At 35.4% G+C, this 20,150-nt stretch overlaps 1 protein-coding gene across 5 annotated transcripts in view; it reads left to right on the top strand.

Moving 5' to 3' along the window:
* Positions 1-20,150, top strand: part of LOC128242628 (protein phosphatase 1 regulatory subunit 16A-like) — a 65,777-nt gene that overhangs the window by 22,546 nt on the left and 23,081 nt on the right. For all 5 annotated transcript variants that reach the window (XM_052959854.1, XM_052959856.1, XM_052959857.1 and 2 more), the window contains exons 4-5: positions 6,266-6,411; positions 15,699-15,802. In XM_052959854.1, the coding sequence (XP_052815814.1) occupies positions 6,266-6,411; positions 15,699-15,802 (250 nt within the window). The remainder of the gene's footprint in view (positions 1-6,265; positions 6,412-15,698; positions 15,803-20,150) is intronic.

Genomic DNA, 20,150 nt, shown 5'->3' with positions numbered 1-20,150 from the left:
TCTAACTATTCCATGGAAATTTGACTGTTTTTTTCTTTACTCTGAACAAGCCATGGAAATTTGTCTTTGAGGTCTGTTCTTCCCTTAACAAGCCATGGCAATTTGCCTGAGGTTTGTTCTTCCATTAAACAAGCCAAGGAAATATGTCTGAGGTCTGTTCTTCCCTTAACGAGCCAAGGAAATATGCTTGAGGTCTGTTCTTCCCTTAACGAGCCAAGGAAATACGCTTGAGGTCTGTTCTTCCCTTAACGAGCCAAGGAAATACAACTGAGGTCTGTTCTTCCCTTAACGAGCCAAGGAAATATGTCTGAGGTCTGTTCTTCCCTTAACGAGCCAAGGAAATATGTCTGAGGTCTGTTCTTCCCTTAACGAGCCAAGGAAATATGTCTGAGGTCTGTTCTTCCCTTAACGAGCCAAGGAAATACGCTTGAGGTCTGTTCTTCCCTTAACGAGCCAAGGAAATACGCTTGAGGTCTGTTCTTCCCTTAACGAGCCAAGGAAATATGTCTGAGGTCTGTTCTTCCCTTAACGAGCCAAGGAAATATGTCTGAGGTCTGTTCTTCCCTTAACGAGCCAAGGAAATACGCTTGAGGTCTGTTCTTGACCCTTAACGAGCCAAGGAAATATGTCTGAAGTCTTGTCTTCCCTTAACGAGACAAGGAATTATGTCTGTGATCTGTTCTTTCCTAAACAAGCCATGGAAATATGCCTAACATTTGTTCTTCCCTTAAAAAGCCATGTAAATTTGTCATGTTTGTTCTCATCGAAAATTGATTGAGGTTTGTTTTGCTCTTAGCAAAGCCATGGACATTTTTCTAAGAATTATTCTGCCCTAAATTTTTACTGATAGTTGTATTGTCCAAATATAAACTATGAATTTTTAGAGGAATATGCCATAAAATTGCCTTTTCAATCATTTAGTTAGTGAATTTTAAATGAGGCTTACTCTGTTTAATTTCATTGCCATGGATAATTGGCTGATAGTTGTTATGAAACATGGCCTAGAAATGGCAGAATAACTATTTTTACATTTGATATCTATCAGAAACCAGCTCAGACCACATATAGGCAAAATGAGTTATTTTGTTATTACCAACTGCTAGAATGAGTGTGAATTTTCTCGTTTATTTTCCCTCTAAATGCAAGTTGACTGGTGGTCCCTGGCTGGACAGGAATTAATGATGTCCACTGGCAAGACCTCATGCCACAACTACAAACAAATTAATAGCTTAACAGAGAGAGGAATGAAAACTCTTGACTTTTGTGAAGAGGAAAATGGCTCTGGCATTTCCTGTGTGCTTTGACAGTTGATCTGTTACCGGGCAGTTGATAGGTTTAAGCTAGTAAGAAAGATTTGGTCGGTGACCGAAGAAAAAAAATCTATATCACATTAGCTGGCTGTCAGCTGAAATATGTGTGTTAATTTCAGCGTGTCTTGTAAGATAATTCTAATCAGACCATGTAAAAGGTTAAGTATATTATTTGCAGCATGAGTTACTTGATAATCAAATGTAATTTAAAAATACCAGAGTTTTAGGACATTGGCATATTTAAAACTACATTGATGAGGGTGTAATCCTCCCTCACCTCTACCCTACAAAAAATCTGAGTAACCAATAATATTAATTTAATTTAAGGTACTGGATAATGCCATATCAATAGCTTAACTTCCAAATGTCGAAGCAACAAAATCTAATGTTTTCAATAGCAACATTTTAAATATTTAATCCTCAGGTAATTTGATCACACATTTTTTTACAAAATGCTGAAGTTACAATTTATGTAGTGACAATTTCTGATGGTTCAGTATTTTTGCTTCTCTGTTAGATGTCCAATCATTGCTTGACATTTTGATCACATGATACAACACTATTTTCTCATTGGACTATTTACTTGGCATTTTGCAGTTGGATGTGGCTCGCCTTTATGATTTTAGTGATGCAAAAATTCTGAAACAGAAAAAATGCAGCTTCTGCATTTTGAAGTGAGACCATCAATATGTTAGTTTCTGCTTACTGTGTACCTTGAGTGTCCCCAGAACTTCTAAAAAAAACACCTCAATATTACAGAGAAAAAGTGAGATTTCAGCTTCTTTGATGATGGCCACTGTTAAGAAGTTATTATCATTATATTATAATGTTTACGGAAAGGCATTAAATGAATTGGCACACTATGTTTTGAAAATGAAGATAAATATGTGGATTAAAAATCAAATGCAATTACTAGCTAGGTGCCACAACGTGTCATCTCTCAGCTGATTCTTGACGTTGTGCCTTCAAGTCAGATCCTACCCTTAGGATTATACCAGCATAATCTCATAGAAATATAGATTACAATTTGTTCACACTATCACAATTTTATAGCCCCAATTCCCACAGATTTCAACCCTGTTTCCTATGCTGACAATTTCTCTATCTTTGAATGCAATTACTGGCAATTGTACCATGACATGAATATAATATGTGAAAAACATTATTTGTACGTTAGAGAAAGATTCATCATTATTCCTCAAATATCTGTTACAAGTTTACGTTACAAATTGTATTAAATTTTATAATTGTTCTCTCAATGAATGTACTAAATCATCATAAAAATTCAACCATGATTACCTGCGAAACGCCAAGAAAACATTCTCAATGCCCGTAAGACTGTCTGATTGGGTTACATGCGCTACGTTTTGGAAAAAATCTTAGAAAATTGTACTGCCTCATATATATGCTGAATATACTCGCAGCAAGTAATAACCATTTCCCAAGGTGGAAAATAGAGAACGAGTCAAGGTGGATTAACTTCGTTTATTCCAGTCTTGGTGTACACATGTAAGTGCGTTTGTGTGTGGTAAAAACTGTTAATATGCAAATAGACAGTATCACACGAATGTCAACACAAAATCACATACAGTTTTGCCTTCAAGTTTAACTTTCTAGAATAATAAAAAAAAATACATACTTAACATCTCAATGAAGATATAACGTCTTAATTTCAATCCATATCTCTCAAGAGATTAAATCTAAAAAAAATTAATATTTTTCTAATGATAGGAAGGTTTTGAGTATGAATGTGCTTGACAGAAAAATAACGATTATAAGACAAATGAAGCAACACATTTATAACAACAATTTTTGATAGAAAGAAAACGAAGGCCTTGTAGAATGATTTTACCAGAACCTAAAAAAAAAACTGCGCCGAATAGCCAAGGTTACACACAACTAAATTGAAAGAATCAGCATTTAAATTATAAATGCCGGGGGTATACCGGGGATAGCTGGCGAAATGGGCCTTGTTTTTACCTTCCCGGTGGCCACGCAGTGCCGGGGGAATGCGGTGGTATTGTATTCGCATTTAACAGGGAATGTGCCTTACTTAGGGTCCCTGGGGTGCGGGGGCATTTGGCGGGGATTTTACCATCAGTTCTTCCCGCAGGGCGGGGGTTTGACCCGGGCTTGGCTAGACCAAAAGTCAAAGTCCCCTCTATTCCCCGGACCTTGAGGGGCCGTGGTTACAATTGACTGGTGCATAACACTGAGACTGCTGATGGTTTGACTGGTGGTGCAGCAGTGGGGGTTGTGTCTCTTCCATCTCCCTGGGAAGTGTGCTGAGGACAACACATTCACTCTCAGACAAGTGTTCAAACATTGGCGATCAGTCAGATTAGCCAAGTGGTCAGTGTTGCTGACCAAAAAAAGGAAAGGCAACCGCCAGGAACCATCTGCAACCCGTCCGCATTCAGTCGTCTACCTAATTACAGACCAATGAAAATCATTGGAACTACATTGGTTAGCAAAAAGGTCAAACTTGCAATATCAAAGACCTTGAGGCCACTAATTTGGTCTTAAACAAGTCACCGATAAATGACAACAGTCTGTAAAATAGTTCCAGTAACCTTTTAAGACTTCTAGCAACAACTAAGTCTTAGACAGTGGAGATCGTGAGTAAGTCCTAGGCTATGTGTGGCTGGGGCTTTGCAATTTTCCTTTCTTTCCAAAATGAAGCAAAAAATGAATTTGTAGACTTTGTATTTAAACATACTAAGTGATCAGACAATTAAAACAGTACTATTAATTCTTGACAATTGCAGGAAGGAATGTGGTAATAAGTGTTTCCTTAAAGAGCACTGCTGCAATTTCTTTAATTTCGCAGTCGGCACCAAGCCCATTAATTTCTTAATCCAGTCTGAAAAATCAGTGAAAAACTTAGAGATTGTGTGTTTACAGTGTCTGGGATGGACATTTATGCCACACAACTTAGTTTTTTATGAAGTTAATTCGGAAATAGTAGGAGAGCTTCTCAAGAGTTTTGTAGCGATTTTCACCATAAAGCACCAAAATAAAGCTGATTTCCATTCTTAATGAAGTATATCTAGACATATTATGATGATATATATACAGTCCCACACAGAAGTACAGTCTAATTGTAGTTGACATGATAAAACCTGGCTGCTGATTTAATTGTTTGGTAAAGCAAAAAATAAATATCTATCCTGGTGTTTGGGGTAATGACTCTATACTTCTACCTGGGGCTTTAAAGCGAAAGACTGAATAACCCACTTAATAAAACCAATTTTGTCTCTATTGATTTTTAGATGCGATGGTAATGTGTACGTAGTATGTGCGTCCGTGCGTCTGTAAACAATTGCTTGTGAACACGATACAGTCTTCAGTTTTGATTGTATCTCGATGAAACTTGTTCAGTATCTAGATATCCATTAGAGCTCGGTTCCTTTCGAAAACCAGCCAGATCCGCCCATGCATGCCTAGATTATGGCCCTTGATAGTATAAAAAAATGCTATTGTGTAAACAATTGGTTGTGAACACGATACAGTCTTCAGTTTTGATTGTATCTCGATGAAACTTGTACAGTATCTAGATATCCATTAGAGCTCGGTCCCTTTCGAAAACCAGCCAGATCCGCCCATGCATGCCTGATTATGGGCCTTGATAGTATAAAAAAATGCTATTATGTAAACACTAGCTTGTGAACACAATACAGTCTTCAGTTTTGATTGTATCTCGATGAAACTTGTACAGTATTTAGATATCCATTAGAGCTTGGTTCCTTTCAAAAACCAGCCAGATCCGACCATGCATGCCTAGATTATGGGCCTTGAAAGTATTAAAAAATCAGTTTGTCTGTAAACAATTGCTTGTGAACATAAAACAGTCTTCAGTTTTGATTGAATCTCGATGAAACTTGTACAGTATTTAGATATTCATTAGAACTCGTTCCTTTTGAAAACCAGCCAGATTTGCAGATGCATGCCTTGATAATGGGTCTTGAAAGTATAAAAAATGCTATTTTAAGCTTTGTCTATTTTTAGCCAAGACTACATGAGCGAAGTCTATTTTTAGCCAAGTTTACATGTAAAGTCACAATTGCTTGTGAAGGTTTGTTCAAACTATGCCCCTGGGATCATTACTGCCCCCCCATCCCCCGGATATCGTCCCGCAAGTGGTTGTTCAAATTATGCCCCTTGGGTCAAAACTGGCACTGCCTTGGGTGTCACAATTTTCCTAGAGGCTTATTTAAGAAATATTTTCAAAATCTTCTTGTTTCAAACCACAAGGCCCATACCTTTGTTATTTGTTGTGGAGCATCATATGATGCAATTGAAAACATTTGAAATAATGCCCCTTGGGCAAAAGCTGGCCCCACCCCTTTTGACTTACTTATTAATTTTTAAAGCTACAGTAATGAAATTTTGACCATGTGAACAGTTTTGCAAACAAGCATTAATGTTGTCCTCGGATGTCCTTGACTTTGACCGACTTTTATTTTTAAGGCAAATATTTCTTACCCTCAGATTACCTTTACTTGGGACATATTAAAATAGTTCATGCAACTAATCTGCTTACAACACTTCCTGTCCTCAGATGTTGAACGTGCAGCGTTTTCAGCTAACCAAAACACTAAAAGTGAACTATATATTTGTTGCCTATTACTCAAACGTACATGCTCTGTATTGAAAATGACCACAAGAGCCATGCCAGTAGAGCATAGGCCCTTTTGGGCCTCTTGTTTGCAGTTGTTATCATTAAAAGCTTTCTAAATGAATAATTATCTGCTAATTGATATATGCAGATATCCCATTGGTAGTGACATGAGCGTTAACACTAATACTGATATATACAGGTATTTTTGTGTTATAATTATCTTAATGTATTGGGTACTTCCTTGATTGTAGATTAGATTAAATGATATATTTTTTTTATCACAATTACTTTGTAATGTAATAAAATTCAATATGCCATGTTTTTTTTCCTCCAGTGCTGTATAGATGACAGTGAGGAGATGTTACGGCTACTTCTGGAGTTTGGTGCGAACGTTAACGCCCATGATAGTGAAATGTGGACTCCTCTACATGCAGCTGCCACCTGCGGTCATGTACATCTCTGTAAACACCTCATCGACAAGTAAGTTTGTAATGTACAACATGTATCCATGTAAACACCTCATCGACAAGAAAGTTTGTAATGTACAACATGTATCCATGTAGACACATCATCGACAAGTAAGTTTGTAATGTGCACTGTGTATCCTTGTAACCAACTCATTGACAATTTTTTTGTTTTTCTTCACCTTTGTAAAACCTGCTTGCATGGAAAGGGTTATGCATTAACTAATTTGAAAATGAACTCCATACGGTCCTCACTCAAAGCCTTCTTCTCAGAGTATTGATCACCTTTAATGAAAGTTGAATTTTATTATCTTTAAGTAATCAAAGAGTGTTTTCTATCATAATTTTAACATTTTTCTTTATGAAATATATTAGGAGTCACTGTCCTGTTAATGTGATGAAGAAACGTCCATGCCGCCTTTTCGTTTTTTTCTTTTATTTAAAATAAAAATCTGGAAATTGAAGTTGCTAACACTGTTACCATGGTGATAAACTGCCAGAAATATCTGTATTCAAATTTTGGCATGATCAAGAGGAAAATTGCAAATTTCAAAATCCCTAGCTAGACTTTATCAGTATGTAAAAGTATGCTGTCAAACCAGCACTACATCATATGCAAATTATTCATAACATAAGAGAATTTGCAGCTTTGATATTTTACATATCAATCAATATTAGTTTTTTTAGATCCCGGGTTCACATAGAGGAAAGTGTCTAAACTGGAATCACACAGGTCGTCACATCCATCCGTCTGTCTGTCTTGTTTTTGTCCGGTCCATATCTTTTTCATTCAAGGTCTGATTTTGAAATTATTAGGCAGAAGTGACCACAGTAGCATAAGGATGTGTCCTGCTCAAGACCTGTGTTTAAACCTTCTAGGTCAAGGTCACAGCAACCTTCTAAACTAAAGTATGTTTTACTGTATAAGACTTACTGACATTAGTCATATCTTCGCATACAAGGTTGGATTTAAAATGATTTAGTGATAAACCATAGCATGAGGATGTGCCGCTATCAAGACTTGTGTCCATACCTTCAAGGTCAGGGTTGCAGCTACCTTCTCAACTTAGTTTGGTCCGCTATTTATAAGCCTAACTGATGATACTTTGTGGCCAGTACATATCTTTGTCATAGAAGGTTGGTAGAAGTGACCATCATAGTATCGAGGGCTCAACGCAACACTATTGTAACTCATTTTTTCAAATTTTACAGGAGGCTGAAAAAACTTCACATTTTTTTGTATTATACATATTTTGTAAGATTCTTAGTATATTTGTCTTTGAAAGTAGAATCAATTTAATAATCCAAATAGAAATTTGAAGTATAATGTTGTGTTTTTATTATATTTGAATAAATATTAGTTACAATAGTGTTGCCTCTGAAAATGAGAAAATATCATTTAATTTTTCAACGCAACACAATTGTAACTGAAGTTGCAATAGTGTTGCATTTATCTTTTTTTACCAGTTTTCCAGTTATATTTACAATTTGCAGAGCAACACAATGATATTTTATTTTTTTAAGTTGTGCTTACATATTAATTTAAAACATAGCTGAAAACACATTTTATTCCTCATAGTTCTTTGTAGTTTTTAGCTCGACTATTCGAAGAATAAGGAGAGCTATACTACTCACCAAAGCGTCGGCATCGGCGTCACCCCTTGGTTAAGGTTTTGCGTGCAAGCACACATAGGTGAATATCTCAGCAACGACTTGAGGTATTGCATTGAGACTTTATACAATGGTACTCAACCATCCAACCTACTTAAATAACCCGGCCCCAATATCACGCAAATACTTAAGTCAAATCTCAATCTCTATCTCAACTCATTTTACCACATTAAAGCATAATGTTGTTCAAAATCTTGCATGTTTTCATACTTTTTGTAAACCTATTTTCTCATAGAATGTCTTATTGAAAGATTTTGACAATATTTCAAAGAAATCTTATTCTAGAACAAAATATATACTCAAGTATTTGATAAAAGGCAATGAATTGAACTCAAGTACATTTTTTGGCAATAAAAAAGTTTTCAATTGGAATCGAGACCAAAGGTTTGATCAACATATTCAATGAAAGAATGCGTTTTAAAAAAAATGTGAAAACATATTCTTGTTTCCAATAAATTTTGTATAATATGGTTAAATGAGTTGAGATTGAGTTTGAGATTTGACTTAAGTATTTTCGTGATATTGGGGCCAGGTTAGATACCTCTAGTTTGCATTTAATGCAAATAATTGCCCTCTATTATTCGACTTAGAAAATCTGGTTAAGGTTTTGCGTGCAAGCACACATTGGTTAAAATCTCAGCAACTACTTGAGGTATTGCATTGAGACTCGATACAATGGTACTCAACCATCCAACCTACATTATTAACCAGGTATGATAACTCTAGTTTGCATTTAATGCAAATAATTGCCCTTTATTATTCAACTTAGAAATTCTGGTTAAGGTTTTGCGTGCAAGCACACATAGGTTAATATCTCAGCAACTACTTGAGCTATTGCATTGAGACTTTATACAATGGTACTCAACCATCCATCCTCCTAAATTATCAAGTTAGATAACTTGCATTCAATGAAAGTTGTCAAAACGTTCAATCTGTGAGAGTGCAGCTTTAACAATCTGACTTTTTAAAAATATTTTATAACATGATGTTGCCATCATAAAATGCCCTGTAAATCATAGAAATGTAATTTATTATATAAATAGAATATCCCATTCGTGGTCATTTAAACAAAATTTATTAAGTTATGTTTACTGAATTGTCAAAAATTGATAGAAAGTTTTCACAGCTTACGGTATTTCAATCAATTTTAGAAAACTTTAATAAATAAATGAAAAATAAATTCCTTATTGAACGAACACTCATGCTATTCTCTATGTTTGGCAAACGGGGAATACACTGAAATCACAATTAGGCATTCAAATTAATAATCTGATGTTAAACTAATACATCATAATATCAGCATCGTTGGCAACTACAGTACTTTTTCTGTTAAATTTCATACACAATGAAGCATAGCGATGTTGATATGACGATGAATAATTAGATATAAATAAATTAATCAATAGATTTATACTTCTATAATTGATCTCATAATTTTCATATGTTCTAATTTCTAAAGAACACTGTACTAGTGGCATAGTACTGTTTTGGTTTAATAGTTAATTTGATTCACAAAGATTATAAGTATCTACCATAGCCGCTCGTGTAAGATTATAGGTTCATCCCGACCCTCGCGCAGGGTGTTTTGCGGGAACTCAGTATACCTCGTCTTACACTCTCAGTCATGGAAGATACTTATAATCTCTGTGAATCAAGTTCACTTCCTTCTGAGGACCATGATATAGCTTATTTGATAAAAGAAGCTATTTGGCCTCTCTGAGGTATATGATACCGCCCTTATTTCATTGTATTTGACCTTTTCATTATCTTCATTTATTGAAAAGTTTTTCACATTGCTTGCAACCTGTTTAATGTCAAAAATGTCAGTCGTACTCATTTCTTTCACAAAATATGGCCTTTCATGTGATGCAGTTCGGACAATTGCTGCCCACTACCCACTTGTATACACACCGTCATGTTTTGATGCTCTCTCAACTTCAGCATGTATTGAATCTCCTTCATTTTGTGTATAACCTTTTTGCAAATAATTATGTGTGATTGTCCATAGTTTGCTGCTCCCCCTTTGCAGGAGGCTACTGGTAGCCTTGCCATATGGCAGCTACTGAGTTTGCAACACACTGCCGGTCACATCCTTTATGGGAAGCGTGTCCCCGGTGTTTAGAATCTTGTAACATATTATCTGTTTCCTAGATACAAAAAAATGGATTAAATATTTTATAGGATGTTGTTATTATGGATAAAACCCTTTTTTCAGAAAAAGTAGCATTTTTCAGCAAATACTTCTATTATCCCACAGAACCTTAACAAATCGGATGGAATGCAAATATGGCATATTTCTAAGAAATTTTATGAAAAAACATTAAATTGACCGGACTAAATGACTTGTATCAGGGTCTTATAACAGATTTGTTGACATTGTTTGTATTAACATTTTAGGACACTACTAAATGATATTTTTCCTAATTAGGTCAATTATAAAATTATTTGGACCATGGTATTAAAAAAGTGAGTGTTTTTTTTTTAATTTCCGTTGTATTGCATTGGGATGTTATATAACACCTGAACTACATGTACCAAAATGTCATGGTATTCACTTAAATAGATTATGGTTCTATGGTGTCAGGGCCACATAATTAAAGTTAAATCTGTAATAAAATTGAACTATTAATATAACAAAAAAATAATTAAAGAAAATGTTTAGAATGGTTACACATATTAATATGAAAACATATTAATCTTCATATACAGTACAGCCAACTATTAAAAAAATAAAAGAAATCAGTTTATTTTTACCTTGTAATGAACATAACATAATAATATTTTTCTTGTTATTTAATTCATAATTTCATAAGATATTATTAGAATAAGAAATTGTTTATATGAAAAGTAAAACACTTCTGTATAAAGCGCAAGCCTCTCAAACATTTCTATGCATTATTGCAATATTGACACAAACTTTAGTGAAAGCTGATGATGTGATATGATTCTTACCCTTTATCTTAGGATAATACACATGTTACTATAAATAGTAACATTTCACTATAGAAATTCGTTCCCGTAATAATGATTATCGTCCCAACCTGTGAGATTATTACGATTATTGCATAATTGCCCGATGAGAACGAGAATGTAAAGACTGACATCAATTTCACGTTAATAAGTATGGCCGCTGTATACTTGGTAGGCAAACATTTTGTTTCAGTAATGAGTACTACCCGAAACTGTACCAGATGTTTACATCCGTTAAAGGTCATAAAGCACTGAGGCATGGAAATGTTTTGTAGAAACGTTTTTTTTTTACTTTACTCGTTGAGAATTTTTAATTATTCCAGCAGAATGGCTAGGGTCATTTAAGTCGAGATGCTTATGAAATTGCTCCTAGGCTTGACGACCCTGGCTGTGCCCACCTTATAATTGAAGTGAACAACTAAAACAGCCAATGTAAAACATGAAATATTTGAAGAATGAGAATATTGCAGGCTTATTCTGAAAACACATACGAAAAGGTTTGCTAATGTGATTTCCAGTCACTCGTTATTTTTCACAGCTAATGCCATTCAAAACCATTTTGTTATTTTACAATTTTAAAACGTTAAGACTTAAGTCACTATTGTACGTATGCTAATCATAATGCATATCCTTTATTGTTCCACAAAATCATGTTCTTTAAATCCATTTGAAATCATTGACAAATGACAAAACATATGTATTATACAGGATAATAATGGTTGACCATGGCTTTTGGTTGATAATTGCCCCAGTGAAAATAATTATTTCTTCCACTGGGGCAATTATCAACCAAAAGCCATGGTCAACCCTGTATAATTCTATAAATAAACTTCATACTGTTATTGATTTCTTCCATACTTGGAGTTGTAAAGTTGTAATCTACTTACTATATTTAGCTTCTTTTCCAAGAAACTGATGATGTAATCAAACAATATGACATCATAGTGATATAGTATAACAGAGTTACAATTGTGTTGCACTGTGACATTTTTTCAAAGTGTTTATAATTTTTATGCAACACTATTGTAACTGGAGTTACAATAGTGTTGCAATTTGGAATTTAACACATCAGAGATACAATTAGGTAGCAAATATTTTTAAAGATACACTTATTTTAGGAATACATCTAAAATATTTTATGAGTTAATGCATCTTAACAAAATACACTCAAAAATGCCAAAAAGCTAAATTCTGTAAAAATTGCAGTTACAATAGTGTTGCGTTGAGCCCTCGGTATGTGGATGTGTGGCACACAATACCCGTGTTCATACCTTCAAGTTCAAGGTCACAGCAACCTTCTGAACTTAATCTGTTTTGCTACATTATTGACAATTTGTTTTACTTGATTTCAAAAATTTATTCCTATCCAGGCAGTATTTCTGGCTTTAGGGTCACATTCTTTGATAACTCTATTTTCGATTGTCATAGCCATGATGTTGTTGTTGTTATTGCTAGCAGGGTCGTGGTAAGCATGCAGAAATTTATACTGTGCTTTAACTCAAAAAAACATTAATGAGTCATTTAAATAAAACTTGGAATACATTATGTGAGAGACACTGGCAATGTTGGATGGATTCTGATCTGATCTGTTTAGAAAGCCTCTGACAAAAGCAACTGCCAAATTTTGATTAAGTCATTAATTGGTTTTATTAAGTGGTTACATAGCTGTTTGTTCATGCTGGCTGGCTTAGGTATAGAGACACTTGCACCAATTATTGTGAAAATTATCATCTTTTTTTGCCTTGCTAAACAGTTGAGCCGAATAAATTGTAAAACAGTACAGTAATAACTATTACTTGGAAAATTCGAGAAACAAATCAAGTGTGATCTATCAAAGTAATCATACAGAAAGCATGAAAATAAACATCAGAAAAGTTTTTACAACATTCAAGTATCAGTATGTTCTACTGAGAAAAGTCTATGTTGAATGACAGGACTGTTCAGAGGACTCAGACTGGCTTCAAAATTAATCCAAGCCATCACAAAAATCCAAGAATCTTGACTTATCTAGATCTAGCAGGGGAATTCCCGCTGCCTTCAAAGCCTGTTTGACATGAGACCCTCCTTAAAATGTCTGGGTCTGTTTCGTCAACACAGAGTAGTTTCATACCTACTACGGAGAGATTTTTATGGGGGTACTTAACATTGAACATCTCTCAAAGGAGCCACATGGATTCTTGGCAACTCGGCCCACCAGGCTCTTGGTTTGTCCCTGGAATCAAGTTATTTTTAACAGTTACACAATTGAACCAAACCTATCCTCTAAACAGTTTCAAATATGGAATTATCTGTTTCCTTTTATATTTCCGTGCATAGAATTTAAAGTTCTCTTAAGTTTAAGTTGAACTAAATTTCTGGAATTTATTGAAAAAATCTTGAATTAGCTTAAGCCTATGCTGACTTTTTTATGAATTCTTAAATGAGTTTAGACTAGAATCTGCACTCTTTTTTAACTAAAAAAACGTATTATATAAAACAATGGAATTATGTAGGAATATTTTCTTTTTTTTTAAGGAAAAGAAAAGTAGAGCAGAAGTAAAATTTGTGTTGTACATGAGTAGTTGAAGTATATTAACATACATTGGAAATGACCATTGATAAGTTATTATTTCTTTACATAAATCTACATATTGTATGCACTGATAATGATTAACAGCTTCCTTTAAGTGACACTTAATATATGCTTTTTGCTTGTTTATGGGAAAAATAGGAGAAGTTCTTAGGGACTGATTTGCATTTAGATGTTTTCACCCATTTAAGGTTTAAGCGAACTTTTTTTTAGAAACACTCCGATCGTGTGAAGCCAAATAAAAAAAACATATAATGACTGAGCTGAAAAGAACTGAGAAGCCCTAAACAATCATACTTCAACCCATAATTTCTTTCGCATGACAAACAAAAATAACGTTTTGACCCAAGCAAACAATCTGTTGTTTTCTTTAACTAGGGATTGGCTAATTTTGAAGCCATCTACCAAGTTGCTCATAATCCATGGCCTTATGAATACAAATTGCATCATTAGCACTGTCTATAATCAACCCAGAATTGTTTTCATCAGCTTTATAGTTGTTTTTATTCAGTTTCATCAGCATTACCATCACAAGTTGTATATAATGATAGAATCGCTTTTTCCAGGGAATTGGAAAATATCACAATGGTTTTAAGACAAATGGCATGTTGTAACATAAAGTAAGGATGTCCTCGTGGATTAGCTGCACAGTTTACCATTCACTGACTCACAATTTAGGCACAAGCAGTTTCTTTGTCCAGATCTATTATATTTAATTGTTAAAAGAATAATGTGATAAACAGTTTTATTTTTGAAAGTTGCTTTGATCAGATTTATTTTACTTGTTGCTAGAATTTTTGACTGGGTGTTTTATTTCTGATTTGGGTTTATCAGCAAAGACATTTCATTGGGGCTTCATGGACCTAGTTGTGCATCCAACTTTGAACCAATTGCTTTTCTATGTCTAAGAAAACAGTTACCATGAAATCATTTATGTTTGTGGGACATTAATGTTCGTGGTTTTTGTGGGTTGGGTGATCCACAAATTCAAGATCCCTCGAAATTTAGACCCTTTATTCACTTTCTCAGTTGCCTTGTTATGTGCATATCACATACTCTTGAAAGAGTGATTTTAATAACAAGATATTGTAGAAAATGCACCTAAGCACATCTTGCATGAATAAAAATGGCGGGGGAGCATGCCGCAACATCAATTCTGATCTTGGTACGCCCCTGATGAAGTAATCTGTGTTAATAAAGCTTAAGTGTGCTACACCTTTTATACTTGCATCTATTTTGCTAAAAGGTTTTCAGATACAATACCCTTGATCTAATGCAAGGGAAACCGATGTTGAAGATTGAAAGGTCTAGCTCATGTTTTGGCATCAAAAATAATTTTCCAGGTAATGCATCTAAAACACATCAAACAGATAAAATATAATTGTAAATGCAATTGTATCTTTTATGATAGAAAGTAAGCCATTCATTGATGGAATGGCGCTTTACCAGCTAAAGTTTTAGCTGCTTGAGCAAAACAACCACATGTTGTCAATCAACCAATCACGTTACAGCCTCCTCACTATAACGCATTTAAAAAATATGAATTTCAAAGACAGTATTTGCGCATATATATCAACATTTGTTGAATAGATTTGCAATAAAAAAAAATCTGTAAACAGTGCATCTTACAAACTATGAAGAGTCCCTTCAAAGCCAACTAACAAACATGATTGATACCCATGTGTGTGGCTCATGTTTTAATTGTCCCAATTAATTGGATGCTTTGTTTGACCTGCAGGATTTATCATCTATTGTTTTAAATGCCAGACTTTGTGACGATTCCTCTTGTCTGTTTATGCGAAAAAATCAAGAAGAGGTATCTGATAGTCTCTGTGTCGTTGTCTTGGACGTTCTTGTGCAAAAACTTTAACCGTGGCAATAACTCAAACATTGTTCAAGATGTTGTAATAAAACTTGGTACACATGTTGCCAGACATGAAACACACACGTGTAGCAAGGCCCTGAACCCTGGCAACAATATTTGTCAAGTTATGCCCCTGAGCATGGGCAATCACTCAGCCACATTCCTGTTTTGTTAATATTGATACTAATATTATTCCCTTAAGCAATAACCATTCAATATTGCTTTACAGAGGTGCTGATGTCCTAGCTGTTAATGCGGATGGGAACATGCCATACGATATCTGCGAAGACGAGGTCTGTCTGGACTTCATCGAGACGGAGATGGCTAAACGAGGTATAATGAAGTTCACATTTATACTAATTTACTTAAGCTGGCAAGTTAAGGAGGCACTGAAGTCTCGATTGTCAAGAAAACAGAAGACTGATATTATTCACTCCATATTACTCATTGTCTTAAACGTTAGTGTTGGATGACAAGAGAATACGCATCCCTTTGGGGATCAAATTTCTTGGGTGAGAGGCGGACACCTATACCACTAGACCTCTGTTAGGTTTAATCCTGACCAGATATTGTGATATATTTAGTCTATATTTGTGCAAGTGTTAGCTGAAATAAGTAAAATTACTCTGGTTCCAACATTTTGAACAGTTATCCCCCTTAATTATCTTGGTAATGCAACAAGCATTTAATTGAGTATGCATCTGCTGGCCTATTTTAATTGGTTAGTTGGCCTTATACAAGCCCGATACTTGTTGTGACATCAAGATCTCTTCTGTAACTGGATCAGCATTATTTACTGGGGAAGTCTCTAGTTCTGTGGTGATAATAGCTACTTTATTCCGTGAATTACGATGTCGAGTGGTTAGACTCTCGTGGGAGAGGGATATTTTGTTCTTTTCTAGACAGATAATTAGGTCCTTTTAACTGTGGATTCCATAGAAAAATGTCCTAATTTGGTTTCTTAAGTGAAATTTGAGAGCAATTCTGAAAATAATAACATAGGAGGTGTATATTTAACTTTAAAGTTTGTTTTAAGTTGTGATCAAAACAATTTGCTTGAAGGGCTCTAGATGTTCAATGCTTTCTCTTGTGGTTAAACCCAGAGTACTTGCGTAATGCCCAATCAGTCAGCTTCATGACCCCAAACCAAACTTGTCTTTGCCCAACCCCGGAATCAAAATACCCTCAGACAGGGAATCGAACTCGCCCCAGACTGGTATCAAATCACCCCAGACCGGGAATCAAACTCGCCTCAGACTGGAATCAAACTCACCTCAGACCGGGAATCAAACTCACAATTATGCCTATTTTCTTAAGTATTTATAAGACAATACTCTTTGGGGCTTTGGTCATGCTGTTAATATATATTGCTTTTACTTGACTTGACTATTTAGTTTAAACTTACTTATTTTACAATGATTGTGGAACAAGTTATTATATAAATCACTCTCATTGGCATGATGATACACCAGAGTTAGGTTTTGTGTTGTGGGTTAATCTGGGGTACCCGGAGGAAACCCACTTGTCCGGCATGGTGATTATTGTTGGTGTACTTTAATCTTGTGGCTCAAGTATTATACGAAAACAACAATAACAATTAGTTTGGTTACAGTTATATTTGATTTAAACAGTTACTAGATGAATTTAAAGTCAATAATGAAGAACAACTTTAATTTGATTGTATTGTTTTAAGTTTAAAGGTCCATAAGCAGCTGTTTTGATGTAATACAAACTTCTTTGAACATTTTAAAAAAAGATCAAGGTACATAGTGGACCCCAAATTAGGTAGGGAAAAAACACTGCAAAAATAAAACCGCACCATTGAAAATTCCGGATGAAATGGCTCCCTTGTGTACATTGGGAGAGCCCATGAGGCCTGGAGAGTCTAATGAGAATGTATGGAGAGTCCTTGATAAGGTCGGGAGACTCCATAAGAAGGTCGGGGGGCCATGAGAATATCTGAAGAGTCCATGAGAAGGTCCGAAGCGTCTAATGAGAATGTATGGAGAGTCCTTGATAAGGTCGGAAGCGTCCATGAGAAGGTCGGGGGGCCATGAGAATATCTGAAGAGTCCATGAGAAGGTCCGAAGCGTCTAATGAGAATGTATGGAGAGTCCATGATAAGGTCGGAAGCGTCCATGAGAATGTCGGGAGCGTCCATGAGAATATCTGGAGTGTCCATGAAGAGGTCGGAGAGTCCATGAGAATGAATGGAGACTCCTTGATAAGGTCGGGAGACTCCATAAGAAGGTCGGGGGGGCCATGAGAATATCTGAAGAGTCCATGAGAAGGTCCGAAGCGTCTAATGAGAATGTATGGAGAGTCCTTGATAAGGTCGGGAGACTCCATAAGAAGGTCGGGGGGCCATGAGAATATCTGAAGAGTCCATGAGAAGGTCCCAAGCGTCTAATGAGAATGTATGGAGAGTCCATGATAAGGTCGGAAGCGTCCATGAGAATGTCGGGAGCGTCCATGAGAATATCTGGAGTGTCCATGAAGAGTTCAGGAGAGTCCATGAGAAGGTCAGGAGAGTCAATAAGGTCTTGAGACTCCATGAGTATGTCTGGAGAGTCAATGAGAAGGTCGGGAGAGTCAATAAGAAGGTCTTGAGACTCCATGAGTATGTCTGGAGAGTCAATGAGAAGGTCTTGAGACTCCATGAGTATGTCTGGAGAGTCCATGAGAAGGTCTTGAGAGTCCATGAGAAGGTCAGGAGAGCCAATGAGAAGGTCTTGAGACTCTCTGAGTATGACTGGACAGTCCATGAGAATGTCTGGAGAGTCCTTGAAAAGGTCGGGAGAGTCAATGAGAAGGTCTTGAGACTCCATGAGTATGTCTGGAGAGTCAATGAGTATGTCTTGAGACTCCATGAGTATGTCTGGAGAGTCCATGAGAAGGTCTGGAGAGTCCATGAGAAGGTCAGGAGAGTCAATGAGAAGGTCTTGAGACTCTGAGTATGACTGGACAGTCCATGAGAATGTCTGGAGAGTCCTTGAGAAGGTTGGGAGAGTCCATATGAAGGTCTGGAGAGTCCATGAGAATGTCTGGAGAGTCTTTAAGAAGGTCGGGAGAGTCCATGAGAAGGTCAGGAGAGTCCATGAGAAGGTCAGGAGAGTCCATGGGAAGGTCTGGAAAGTCCTTGAGAAGTTGGGGATCCATGAGAAGGTCAGGAGAGTTCATGGGAAGGGCGGGAGAGTCCATGAAAAGGTTCCATTGACATGGACTGAGCTGGGGTCCTCAATGTTGAAAGGCAAATGAAACCCCATTAAAATGTCTTGAAAAAATCATGCATGATGATGTAGTTGACTTTCAGAATAATTATTAGGCCTGACTGTGAATTTACTTTTTTGCCAATTCCAGAAATAGGGGAAAACTAATGTTTCTATGTAATTGATATGGAGAAGACTGGGATCGTTTATAACAGAAAGAAATCGCAAATAGCTTTCCCTAGAGTATTTTGAAACGTAATATATGATCATGTTTGATTGATAGTTAAAGAGAGAATAACAGTAGTATGAAAATTTATGGCGCAGGCTAGAAGGAGGAAAATTCTTGTTATTTGAGAATAACAGAAAAACAGGAAAGGAGAAAGTAATTATAAAGAAGGTTTTATAGTTGTTATTAATTTTTGAACTTTTTTCTTTGTATTTAAAAGAGCAAGCTAAATATTAAATTGTTGCCCCGTCACACCCTTTAATCATTTGAAACTTATATATACTAATAACACATGTTTCAATTTGCCAAATCCTAAATTCATTGAGGAGTTGTACTTTTTATATGTTTGAAGAAATTATAGAATTGGAATATGAACATTTCTATTTAATTACTACATTGCGTGCTATTTCATTTACTGTGTTTTTCTGTGGTGTATATAAATCAAATCAAGAAATTAATGATTTTAACATGAAAGTGCTAGCTGTGCGAGACATTCTGAAATTGAAGGCTCAACTGTCTATGATTATTATCTGATATTACCGTACTTCTTTATTTGGAAAAGAATTAATGGATTTTTTTTTCAACATTTCAACCATTTTCAATAATCATTTCTTAATGTAAACACTAATATCAGTTTTCATCTTCTTCCACACTTGCTATTATCTGAACATTAATAATGACCATTAAAATTATTGCTCAGAAAATAACAACTTTATCCATCTTTTTGTCATTAAATTAGTATTTCTCTCTCAGCATTCAGATACAAAAGAGGTATGATTCTAAGTTCTGATTTTAAATTTTAAAAAAAAATGGAATTGTTTCATTATTTTGGAAAATGTAATGGCTAAATGTGGTTTGTAGTGCTCTGTCATTTCTAAGTTTTTATAGTTTTTTACAAGTCAGTTTTCATATTCCTGATAATGATTAATTTTCCAAAAGCGTGACAGAGCAAGTATGGCTAGAAAGATGCAGAGAATATTAAATGAGTGGCCATTTAATATGGATTTCATAAAATCAGTTTTGTAAAATTTATAAAAAAAATACTCCTTGGCTTTTTTTTGGATTATCACATATCCAAATGCATTTATTTTCACTACGCACAAAAGAGTTCCAGCAAAAAATACATTTTTCCTGAATTTTGTTTAACTGAGGTGGGAGAAAAAGCATTGACCATAGCCGCTCGTGTAAACCTCGTTTCCGCAAAACACTCTACGCTCGGGTCTGGAAGATACTTATAATCTACAGC

Source organism: Mya arenaria, chromosome 8 (assembly GCF_026914265.1).
Source record: "Mya arenaria isolate MELC-2E11 chromosome 8, ASM2691426v1".
Taxonomy (NCBI): Eukaryota; Metazoa; Mollusca; class Bivalvia; order Myida; family Myidae; genus Mya; species Mya arenaria.
The sequence above is the reverse complement of the archived record's forward strand: the minus strand, read 5'-3'. Positions and strand labels throughout refer to the sequence as shown.